Consider the following 12,210-nt stretch of genomic DNA (forward strand, 5'->3'; position numbering starts at 1 on the left):
TATTCACTTATTATTTTCTTCAATGCTGTGACCTATCTACGGCCTTGGTGTTAAATGCATCTTCTTCTCCTTCCTATATTTTGTCTAATTCTTGACAATGGCGGTAAAGACATTTGCACTAAGATTTTAGCAATGCAATACACTAATAAAGACACTAGTGTGTTTTTTTCAATTAAGATATAAGTGGGAGGACTTGAATCCAAAATTTCTTACTTATACTCCTCCTTCTTCTTGAACCATCCAACTCATCTCTCTCGAGTAAAAGCATTAGATTAAGTAAAAATTGATACAGTATTAGAATATATATGTATATACCACAGAAAGTCACATAACCATCTCATACTATAATATATATATATATATATATATATATCACAGAAAGTCACATAACCATCCCATATTATATCCAGATTATATGCCATGCGTTGAAGGTTGAATTCCTTGTTAGGTTAAATATTATTGCCTTGCTTCTTTTTACCCATATGCTGTAATACACAGTACTACAAAACAAGTTGTCCTGTACATTTCATCATGATAGAAGTCATAGAACACCGAAAAGCAAAAGGAAGGGGAGTTTTATTACAAATGACTGGCGTGAAAGTTGGAGTTGGATTGGCTCAACTTCAACGTCAAAGAATTATTAGAAGTCACCAACTTTTTCATTGTTCCATGGCCAGCATGCTGATTTTAGAGATTCCTCCAAGAAAGCGTACCGACTTTTTTGATAAAGCTTTTAATGGTTAACGGAGAACAATCTACTTGACGAAAACCTGGAGAAATATCACATACCTTTTCCTTTTCTCTCTCCGACAATGGTGGCTGTGTTCAACAAAGAGCTCTTGAGTTGGTACCTCATCACCCTCAAACTCAACGAAACTGTTGAAGCTGGACTTCAAAAGGTTCAAAACCCTACAACTGCAACTCGGTCAATTGAACTCTCACAAGAAGTACAAGCCCAGCGGCCGCTGCAGGTGCAGAAAGAACGGCATCAACCCTTGGATTCATTGCAGGTTGCGGTCAAAGATGGAACTAGTAATGTTGAAGAGGGTCCCAAATCACCAGAACCAGAGTGGGTGATCAGCATCAGAGAAAAACTTGATCATGCTAACCAAGATGATGACGCAGTTACATGGTCAAAGCTCTGCATCTACAGAGTGCCTCAATACCTGCGAGAAGGCGATGATAAAGCTTATCTGCCCCAGATTGTCTCCTTGGGACCTTATCATCATAACAAAAAGAGACTTCGCAATATGGATCCTCACAAATGGCGTGCTGTTTACCATATTCTGAAACGGACTAATCAAGATATAAAGCTGTATCTTGATGCTATCAAAGAACTTGAAGAAAGAGCTCGTGCTTGTTATGAAGGACCAATTTGCCTCAGAAGCAATGAGTTCGTGGAGATGATGGTTCTTGATTGTTGTTTTATTCTGGAGCTCTTTCGTGGCGCTGCTGAAGGATTCAATCAGCTTGGTTACTCTAGAAATGATCCGATATTTGCAATGCGAGGCTCAATGCATTCCATTCAACGGGATATGATAATGCTGGAGAACCAAATTCCTCTATTCGTACTTGATCGGCTATTTGGTCTTCAGATGGGTCAGCCGGACCTGAAAGGAATAGTGGCTAAGCTAGCTTTGAGATTCTTCGATCCATTGACCCCGACGGACGAACCATTGACAAATAGTGACAGGACCAAATTGGAATCATCGTTGGGACACACTTCCGCTTTTGATCCACTGGCGGAACTAGGAGGTCTTCACTCCCTTGATGTCTTCCGAAGGAGTCTTCTTCGAATAGGGCCTCAACCAACACCCAGGATTTGGGTAAAAAGGTGGTCGCATTCCAACCGTGTAGCAGACAAGCGAAGACAGCAGCTACTCCATTGTGTCACGGAGCTAAGAGAGGCTGGGATTAATTTCAAGAAAAGGAAGACTGACAGATTCTGGGATGTGAAATTCAAGAATGGAGTTCTCAAGATTCCTCGGCTCCTAATCCACGATGGCACAAAATCCCTCTTTCTCAACCTTATCGCTTTTGAGCAATGTCATCTTGACAGCACCAATTACATAACCTCATATGTGGTCTTCATGGATAACTTGATCAATTCCCCAGAAGATGTAAGCGTCCTACATTATTATGGGATAATCGAGCACTGGCTTGGCAGTGATGCTGAAGTTGCTGATCTTTTCAATCGTCTTTGCCAAGAGGTGGTTTTTGACATAAACGACAGTTATCTTTCTCCATTGTCTCAGCAAGTAAACCGCTATTGTGAGCACAGGTGGAACACCTGGCGAGCAACTCTAAGTCATAAGTATTTCAATAATCCGTGGGCAATTATCTCCTTCGTTGCTGCTGTGGTCTTGTTGCTGCTAACTCTTGCGCAGACGTTCTATGGGATTTATGGCTACTATGAACCGCATTCTTAAGCCTGCTATACAATGGTCTGTTTATATTCATAATCAACAAGAGAGAATTGCTTGAACGCATTACATATCTATCAAGAAACAGTGAATTGTTGGATTTTAAGGTAGGAAATGAGTGAGCGAGCATTCTCTGCAATCTAATGGAATTTGCGAGTCATTCTACTATCTATGAAAGGAGCTTCGTTATTACATTCAAGTTCAACAATCACTCGCATCCTTGATTTCGCCTAATTCAGGCTCACATTTATCAGACATAAATTGCAAGCAGAAAGCATCAAGCACCACAGAATACTTGTCTTCGTCGTCTGTAGTTTAATGTCAAGAAAGCATCAGGCACCACAGAATACTTGCCTTCGTCCTCCTCAGTTTTATGTGAATGCTAGGAGAATCTATTACATAGGCAGGCATTGAATCTGAAGCAGGGAAGGAGGATTTTGGGTAGCATCAGGAAACCCTATTCACTCTGGCACCGTTGCTTGTTCATGGACAAGCACACGATGGTGGAAAACGACACCTGAACCATACAGTCTTCCAAGACTTCAACCGTCAATTAGGTTGAAAGCTACTCTTGTATGTTAGTATGTCCTGAAGATAACTAATGAAGTGCAGTAGGCAAGAGTAACAAGTTCAAAGTGAAGATTAATCCTGTTCTTTTGAAAATTAAGCAACTTACATTCTAGCTATGCCATTGTAGCGTCACTAGGAACAACCAAAGGAGAATAATCCAATTGGATTGCCAACAGCAAGACCAGGTGTCCTCAAACTCATACAAGAAAACATTTTACTAACATTCCAAACGGCAAATCTGTGTAATCAAAAGCAAAGTTTGCTCATTTACAATCTGCTTCACGCTCCAAGCAGATTAGCAACAAAAAGCATTGTACGGTTGTGCAAATGAACAGAATTTGCAATTACATTTCAATATGTCACCAAAAGAAGCATCACCGTCAGACGTATAAGCAAGTAGTCAAACCAATATTTCACTTGTCGAGTAGGTGCTGGTAAGCGCGCCAAACCTCAAATATCCGCCGCGAAAACAACCAGGGACGACTGGCCTTCTCGCAAGAGACGGCGGCAGCTGCTGTTCCGGCGTCCACGGGAATTGGGAGGTCTTTTACTGTTGGATGCTTGCTTCAGGACTTCAAAGTTCAAAGTGCACTTCGGCTTATTTCGGTGGGGCGCGTTGGAGCGGAAAGTCTTGACTGGGATGTGGGTGGGTCAAATTCCGTACACTGTTTTTGTTGTCTGGGCCTCCAGTTTGGGTTTCTTGTGAACATACGTTACTTAGGTCCATTTAACTTCTTGCACGAAAATACTGGATGGGCTGTAGCTGGGCCTTTCTAAATTTTAGTTCATATGCGTGGATATAGATTAGGGATCCATTCGAAGTTAGTTTTGAACCACAAGGTTTGTCACGTTTGTAATTTTACGTAATTCTCAGGACATAATAACCTACTGATTGTACAATTTAGATTCTGTTTACCGTCATTACTCCCTACCGTTCTCCGCAAAATGAATTTGAGGTGCATTGACCTCTCTGCCCTTTCTTCTGTATGAATTTTAAAACATGTCATGAATCAGTGATTTCCCAAGCAAATATATAGAACAATTAGTTGGTTTTGTCAACTCTTTGCGCAGGGATGCTCATGGTCTTTTTCGTAATTTGAATTTCTTTATTAATCGTAATTTGAATTTCTTTATTAATGAGTCATGTAATCAGGGTTTATGACGAGAAAGTTAATATTGATTTTAAAATAATTTTTTGGGTTAGATGGTTATTTATTAAGCTGGTAGTTTTATTTGTTTCTTTTTTTTTTTTTTGGTTTGGTAGTATAGTCAAGAAAGCAGATTGGATACTATTGCTCATTATTAACATATTACTCACAGTTTGAAATATGTCTGTTGATTGAAAACCAGGATTAAGAAAGTAGATTGGCACCATAGGCACAGGTGGATAGATTGTTAAGGACAGCTTGGTCATTGAATGTCTTGGCAGCCATTATTTATTTTTGTTTGTTTTTTCTTGATAGGAATTTATCCATATCCCCGTTAGTGTATTAGTATATACATTTTCAGTATACGTGAGATTAATTAATCTTGCTATGTATATATAATGTATGTTATGTTTAGCTGTTGGTTGAGTGACCAAATCTTTGGTAAAAAAAATAATAATAAAAGGAGGAAGAATAAAATGACCAATTGTACCCCGTTTGGATTGTATTTTTTTAAATTTTTTATTAAAAATTTATTATAATGATTTGATATATATAAAATAAAAAGATGATAGAACAGTAATTATTCTAAGAAAAATTGCAATCCAAACGGCCCCCTTATCCAAAGTTTGAGCCAGATCACCGGGGCCCTGGATTGCTATGCATTAACCAGCAAGGCAGCAAACGTTCCACTGCTATATGATAGTGCCAGTAGAAATTGCGAATTGTGGCTGAGTTGGCAACTACTAGTGTTAGTATGGTAAAGCCTACTGCACCGAATCGTAGCTCCAAAAATAACAATTAACCTTTGCTGCTCCACCACCTCCATCGCGGCCTCACCTCCATTTTAATTCCGACCTCACTATTCTGCAAGCGTCAAGAGCGCCGGAGCTGATACCTCTACACCTAAAGAAGAAGAAAAGAAAAAGTTAAAAAACTATAATCCTAAAAGGCTAGAAAGAAGAAGAAGGAGAGATACAGTCTTAAGCATCGCAGCATTGTTCGAGAATAAACGGAGGATTTCTGGATCTTCATTAGCTCTGTGAGTAGGCCCCCGCATTCTGATCCACATTTAATTGCTTCGCATTTCGCGATTTCTATGTCAAATTATACTTGCTTACCTAGATCTTGATGACTTCTATGAGACGTAATAGACTCTTCACGTCGCACACGTAGAACTAATTGTCCGTGAATTTGTTTGCTTATTTTATTCTTATTATTTCTTGCATTTGGTACGCGATTGATTGTATTTCTCGTCGTTCATCTACTGAAATTGAAAATGACGAATTAGAGGTCGAGATGGAAATCCACGCATTTTATTAGTTGTTATTTTGAAAAAAAAAATTTGTTGGATTGAATGAAGCAATTATAAATGCATTTACATTTTCGTATCTCGTTTTTAATTCTTTTTAACCGAGTAGCATGCTATGCTAATAAATATATATAAATAGTAGCTTTTTTCGAAGCTGTTTTATCGCTTGTGATCTCTAGTATTGCTGGTTTTCCCTTTTCAGTATTTTGCATCATATCTACGCGTAAGGCTGCACAATGTGACAGTGTTTGTATCATTGATTTTCTTTTCTTTTCTTTTCTTTTTTTTTTTGGGTACTAAAAGCTATTTTATTTGAATAAGTGAAACGCATGGTAGATTCCTCACAGACAAGCCACAAAATGTGTATATTTGCAGACTGACATTGCCATACCGCCTATGCATTAACTATACGAGCGATGTGGAGAGATATGATTTAGATAACTGAAAGAGCACGCTTTAGTATTTTTCAATTTGTTTCCATGCCAACTGAATGGAAGAGAGTAGCATTGGGTGTTTTTAGGTGTGGAATGAAGGGACATGTGAAGAGGATGTCGATATGATCTTTTATTTTTGTGTCTTATCTAAACTTGTTATCTTTTTTTTTTTTTTCCTTTTTGCAGAATGGATACTAATTCTGGTGATTCAGCAAATCCTCATTCTAGTGAGGGTTCAGATGTCGAACCTCGTGTAGTGACTGCTACTGCAGTAGACAGTTCCCCACGTGGCTCATCTTCTATGCTGTCGACATCTGCCATATCTTCTTGGGCCAAAGGTCTGAAACTTCCACAACCCTTAGCACCGGCAACACCAAACTCACAGGCCGGAAATGCTCCCAAGTCTGCATTTTCACGTCTAGCCAGTGGATTTGGACTGAATTTGCCTTTGAAACCAAATGATAGTTCTGGAGACAGCTCAGCTGCTGCACAATCAGGTGTTTTTGAGTCGCTCACTAAAGGAATAGTTGATTCATCTTTCAGTGCAGTTAAGGCTGTTCAAGTTAAGGCACGTCACATTGTCTCGCAGAACAAGCGAAGATACCAGGTCGATCAAGTTCTTATTTCTTTGCTGGAATTGTATGACTAGTCTTTGCTCTCTGCGATTGAACATTAACAAACTTTTGCCACTATTTCCAAAATCTGGATGAGTAAGTGTGTATAAACCTTTTTTTTGGACATAAGACGTTTATGCAATTGAAATTGATATGATGGCTACAGAATGAAATATTGCTCATGTACCTTGTCAACTTGGTTTTCAAACTCTCGATGAATTATGAAGTTTATTGCAGTCAAATTTCTCCAATTGCTTAATATGCCACCCACTTATGTTCTTATATTCATTTATGAGAAGCAAGGACCTTTTGTAACACACTCATATATCTAGACAAGTAACTCTGGTATTCTTTCAATGCCTTATTTCAGGAAGGAGGATTTGATTTAGATATGACTTATATAACTGAGAACATCATTGCAATGGGTTTTCCAGCTGGTGATATGAGTTCTGGATTTTTTGGCTTTGTTGAGGTAAAAAAAAAAAACACAATTTGCATATGAAATGTTCCCAAACACATCTCAGTTTTACTAATTATATTTGTTGGAAATATGATGCAGGGTTTGTATCGGAATCACATGGAAGAAGTGATCAAATTTTTTGAAACTCATCACAAGGTAACTTTTGAATTCAAATTGGTGACTACTAGTTATATACAATTTGCTGCCAAAAATGTCTGTACAGAATATGTATTCAAAATCTTTATACCTTTTCTACCATGAAATATCTGATTGGACCATTTAGTTACTGTACTTTCCTATTAAGGTACCATCATCACCTCAAAAAGTTAATCAATTTCCTAAAACAAGTAAATTTATATATTATTGCCACTCTTTTCTTTCAAAATTAATTTTTAGTTTTTAAGCTAAATTAGACATGACGTGCGTAAAAAGTAAAAACATATCTGGAGAACAATGCTTTGTTTGTTGATTGGATTACCTGAATTAGCAATGGTTTAAATAAGATATGCATGTTATCCCTAAGACCCAGCTCAGCTTGTAGGAACATTAGCTAGGTGGCGATGAGGACCCTGATTCAACTATCATTTTCTCCCCTTTCCATTTTCCCCTTGTAAGGCTTGGCCTCGCCCTTGAACTCAAAACAAAAATATAAGATACACACATTGGTAATGTAGTTACCTTGATCAGGACTGTTGCTTTTAACAGCACGTGGGCCTCATATTAATTCACTAACTTTTACTTCAATCCCCATGATATGTGCTCAAGGCATGCGACTAAAATGGATGGTGTACTACTATTGAACACTTGAAACTGCCTTATCTCACTGTATCTGCTCCTTGTTCGCTAGCTTTAGATAACTTTTCTACTCTTCGTTTTACTTGCTGCTTTTGCAATTTGATATGCCTTATATATTTCTTTGGATTTCAGGGGAAGTACAAAGTATACAATCTTTGTTCAGAGAGGTTATACGATGCGTCACTGTTCCAGGGAAAGGTGTTGTTTTCTTCTGCAATAAAATCTGTTTTTCAATTTCATTCCTGCAATTCAAGAGTCTAAACCAAGTGTAGCTTGACTGTCATTTGTGATCTCCAATTTATGCTCTATAAATTTCTGGAGTGAAAAGAATATGAACAAAGGAATGAGGGTAGTTTTGATTTGCTTTTTGATCATTCAGTCAGAAAATGCTGAGTTACTTAATATGTCTTTTTAATGATTCATTTTGAAATCTCGTAGGAAGATGCTGCCAGTGGAAAAAAAAAATTCAAGAGCAATGCTCTGATAGGATGAAGGAGGGGGCAAAGGAAAAAGATTTTTGAAAACTAGGAAAGAACTCTTATTTCAGGGAAGAAAATGGTTTAAAGAAAGTGCAACAAATACAATCCTAGTCATACGCAACAATTAATTAATAAATATAGCAAATTTTCGCTCACCCAGAGAGGAAGTGACCATTGGTGAAAGCATGAAAGCAGGCTGGAACAGTGTAGTTTTTCCTCTTACATAAGCCTTTTTTTTCCTTTTTCCTTTTTCCTTTTTTTTGAAGTATTCCTCTTACATAACTTATATCACTAATGAGAATGATAGTTTAATGTGTTTGATACGCTTAATTCTTGTCCAGGTTGCCAGTTTCCCATTTGATGACCATAATTGCCCTCCTATTCATCTTATTAAGTTGTTCTGTCAAAGTGCTTATTCATGGTTGAAGGAGGACATCCTGAATGTGGTGGTTGTCCATTGTAAAGCTGGTATGGCAAGGACAGGATTGATGATCTGTAGTCTTCTTCTGTTCTTAAAGGTAAAATATGTTTCAGAGAAAATGCTGTTTTTGATGGGAAAAGCTGAAACATGTATTTGTCCCACACTTCTCGTCTTTTGCAGTTTTTCCCCACAGCTGAGGAGTGCATTGATTACTATAACCAGAAAAGATGTGTAGATGGGAAGGGTCTCATTCTCCCTGGCCAGATTGTTAGTCAAAAATTTGCACGAACTCATTTTCTGAATAAAAGTCTTATTTATATATGTGATCTAACAAATTTTCATTTTTTGCTTTTCCATAGAGGTATGTGAAGTACTTTGAGCGCATTTTAACGCACTTCAATGGTGAAACTCCGCCTGGACGTAGGTACTCTTCAGATTAGTTACTTGAAAAATACAAAGTATTGAGCCATCAAGGTACTGAAAAGCTACTATATTGCAGGTGCATGCTGAGGGGATTTCGACTCCACAAGTGTCCTTATTGGATCAGACCTGCCATTACCATATCTAATCATAGTGGTAAGTACCGGGTTGAGCCTCATGCTAACTTTGCCACAGTGAGAAGCAGTATTTTGTTACTGTTCTGGTGATTCGTTAATTTATTCGGTTTGAGAAGTCACCTACATTTGGTTGACGTTGCTTTATTTATTCATTTAATTAGTGTCTGTACAATTACCATATATGCCAGGCGATGTACTTCAGTTTTGTCTCTCAAAAGTAGCATCTCTCATGTGATAAATTTTAGTTTGGGGAATATCATCATCCAAAACCAAATATGGTTTAATGCAAACCAATGAAATTATTATCATTGGCTTTTTTAATATCTTGTCTGAAGTTGGGAGTCAAAGGAGTAATTACATGTTACCATTGCATTTGTGGCAAGTCCCTGTCAGTCATGCAAACCAGGAAAAGGGCTTTTCACCCAATAGCTTGAACATGACTATTAACATCTGATTTCAATACGGAGCTTGATTTAGAGTTATTTCATCTTTGAGTGAGAGAGAGGGATTGGTCTTTACAATTGCTGCACATGTGAGCGAGAGGGATGGGTCTTTCTCTAAACTTCCAAGATAAATAAAAAATTATACATGTCACTAGTAGTATTAGGGTCTGCTTCGTGTGAGATATTCACTTTCATGCAGCCAGAGGCAACCAGCACTTCTTGCTTACTTTTGAAGATCAATGAGAGTCCTATGGAAAATAGCAGTTGAATTTCTAGAAGATTATTATGTCAGTAGCAATCTCTTATATGTGAAGTATAAAGAACAAAAAGGTTCAGAAAGTTTTAGACCTTGCTAGCTGCAAGAATAGAAACTTTCTTTATGAGCAAAATGTGATGTCTGGCTCTTTAAGCTATCCTTTTTTTAATTTTAAACCAGTTTTGCTGAACTGACGAAAGTATTTACATGTCTGCAGGAGTTTTATTTTCCACTAAAAAGCATCCGAAAACAAAGGACCTAATGGTATTCTATATCATCTGTCACTTCATTACTGCCTCATTTTTACAAGTAAATGTATTTGATTGGCTGTGCTGACTACTCGAGAGTTATTCTCTTTTTCATTAATTGAGTTTAATTTATGATCTGTTTGAAAATTTTGTATGGGGCTACAAAACCATTTAATTTTTTGCATTTCTTCTTGCAGCCAGAAGACTTCTGGTTGCGTGCAGCAAAAAAGGGAATTGTGGTCTTTGCTCTACCAGGGGAGCCAGGTTTAACAGAATTGGTGGGGGATTTCAAAATCCACTTTCAGGATCGCCAAGGAGACTTCTATTGGTGTGTAAACTGTCTTGGTATCTGCTTCTTTTTAGTGCATGTCCAATTGCAGTAGCATCCCATCACGCTTGTTGATTTTTCTCTGAAATATGTTGCCTAAATATGTATGCATTTGCTCATGATCCAGTAGCATCTGATTGCGCATGCAGCATGACCATCATAGAAATATTATCTGTGGTATTTTTAATTAATTTCCTAGAGGAGAGCAAGAGGAGTTTCAAGGTGCGCATCCTTTAAAACATTGTGAAGTGTTTGATAAATTCTTAGTCTTCATGAGCTTTGATTAAATTTGAAGCATACATTAAGACTCTTGACAAATTTATATTTTCTTTAGTTTCATATTTCACCTTCTTTTTTCGGTGGTAAGCTGTTTCTCCTTCTTTCAGTTGGTTGAATACGACAATGATGGAAAATAGAGTGCTTTTGGATTCCTCTGATCTTGATGGCTTTGATAAGGTAAATCAAATACTTTTGTTTGTTTATAAGCAAACTCTCAATTGTAAGTCATTCATCTTTCTCATCTTTTCTTTTCATTTTTTCCAAGATTTTGCTCTTACTGTAACACAGTTTCACCTTTTTGTAGCTTTATTTGCTTCTCAGCGCCTTTTAGTCGTTCCTCTTTAATTTCATCCTTTTCGTTTTTGGGTAAAATAGAACTTTAATTTAATTTCTTCCTGTTAACAAACATCTGGCACTCCACAGAGGAAATTGCCTTCTCCAGGTTTTCAGGTTGAGATTGTGATGATAGACTATGATGGTACAATATCATCCAAATTTAAAGCTGATCAAGTGGCAAAGGGGTCTGATGGACGAGTAGGAAGTCAAGCATCATCAAGTGATAGGAATGACGCGAACACTGCTCAAGTCGAGGTTACACCAAAACGAGATAATGATGACGATGTTTTTTCAGATAGTGATGGAGAGGGGTCTGTACCCTCAAAAAGAAGCGTAGATAACACATCATCTGCGGTGGGAACTACTTCGCCTCTTGAGTCAGGTAGCAAAGATAACCAAATTACATCCTTCACCGATCAGACCAAACAACTCTCATTGGGGAGCAAGGAGTCCGCACATTTTCAGACCAATACGTCAAAAGAAACGAAATTTGATGGTGTTGAGAGGGTTGACTCTATTCCAAACCTAGGTTCTGGTGATATTAAAGCTATTGCAGCAGACGCTTCTGTTTTCAGTTTTGGAGATGACGAAGATTACGAAAGCGAATGAGCAACAACAGTTGGTTCGCAGGTTAGGATTGGTTTCCGTTGGCGCTATAGTGGCTAGAATTTTCTGACAAATTAAAGATATTTATTTTTCCTATACACATGCTGACCTTTGGCGTCCCTGCTCCTAGTTGAAATTCTTATCTGTCCCTGCTCCTAGGATTGTTTTTGGGTTGAAATTGTTACCCGAATGCTAAATATTTATACGCTAATATGGCAATTAATTTTAGACTGCATCTGCTGACAATCATATGGAATTCAGTCCAGACATCAGGATCGATTGAAAACTCTCCTCATCCTACAATAGGAACTGCTTTGCTTTTGTTTTTGTTGATCTTTCACTCCCTTTCATGTTTCCTCTTCTTTTCATGTTTTTCACGAGCTTTAAAGCGAAAATATTCTTGTACTTTGCTCCGCACGTTAACGAGGCGCTCAAGCTCAGGCAGCCGACTCTGAACTCGAGTCAAGCATTTGACATGCTTTGCAAGCAGCTCGAATTATCTTA

General features: G+C 37.8%; 2 protein-coding genes across 2 annotated transcripts; both read left to right on the forward strand.

Annotated features, from left to right (window-relative positions):
- The first annotated feature begins 515 nt into the window (after nucleotides 1-515).
- On the forward strand, nucleotides 516-3,063 carry LOC113698069 (UPF0481 protein At3g47200). Its single transcript, XM_027217739.2, has one exon. The coding sequence runs from the start codon at nucleotides 813-815 to the stop codon at nucleotides 2,427-2,429; it is 1,617 nt and encodes a 538-aa protein (XP_027073540.1). The 5' UTR covers nucleotides 516-812; the 3' UTR covers nucleotides 2,430-3,063.
- Nucleotides 3,064-4,856: 1,793 nt separating this feature from the next.
- LOC113698638 (phosphatidylinositol 3,4,5-trisphosphate 3-phosphatase and protein-tyrosine-phosphatase PTEN2A-like) lies at nucleotides 4,857-11,941 on the forward strand. The gene is made up of 13 exons (XM_027218517.2): nucleotides 4,857-5,180; nucleotides 6,071-6,491; nucleotides 6,869-6,970; nucleotides 7,058-7,114; nucleotides 7,886-7,951; nucleotides 8,574-8,750; nucleotides 8,834-8,920; nucleotides 9,013-9,077; nucleotides 9,153-9,229; nucleotides 10,127-10,173; nucleotides 10,355-10,485; nucleotides 10,872-10,941; nucleotides 11,188-11,941. The coding sequence occupies exons 2-13, from the start codon at nucleotides 6,072-6,074 to the stop codon at nucleotides 11,707-11,709; spliced, it is 1,821 nt and encodes a 606-aa protein (XP_027074318.1). The 5' UTR covers nucleotides 4,857-5,180; nucleotide 6,071; the 3' UTR covers nucleotides 11,710-11,941.
- The last annotated feature ends 269 nt before the right edge of the window (nucleotides 11,942-12,210 follow it).

Source organism: Coffea arabica, chromosome 7c (assembly GCF_036785885.1).
Source record: "Coffea arabica cultivar ET-39 chromosome 7c, Coffea Arabica ET-39 HiFi, whole genome shotgun sequence".
NCBI lineage: Eukaryota > Viridiplantae > Streptophyta > Magnoliopsida > Gentianales > Rubiaceae > Coffea > Coffea arabica.

Bases quoted from the DNA above. Each gene is read 5' to 3' on its own strand.
- LOC113698069 (XM_027217739.2), top strand. From the start codon at position 813: ATGGTGGCTGTGTTCAACAAAGAGCTCTTGAGTTGGTACCTCATCACC.
- LOC113698638 (XM_027218517.2), top strand. From the start codon at position 6,072: ATGGATACTAATTCTGGTGATTCAGCAAATCCTCATTCTAGTGAGGGT. The intron at 9,078-9,152 runs GTACTCTTCAGA...ACTATATTGCAG, and splicing joins GAAACTCCGCCTGGACGTAG to GTGCATGCTGAGGGGATTTC. The intron at 10,942-11,187 runs GTAAATCAAATA...GGCACTCCACAG, and splicing joins ATCTTGATGGCTTTGATAAG to AGGAAATTGCCTTCTCCAGG.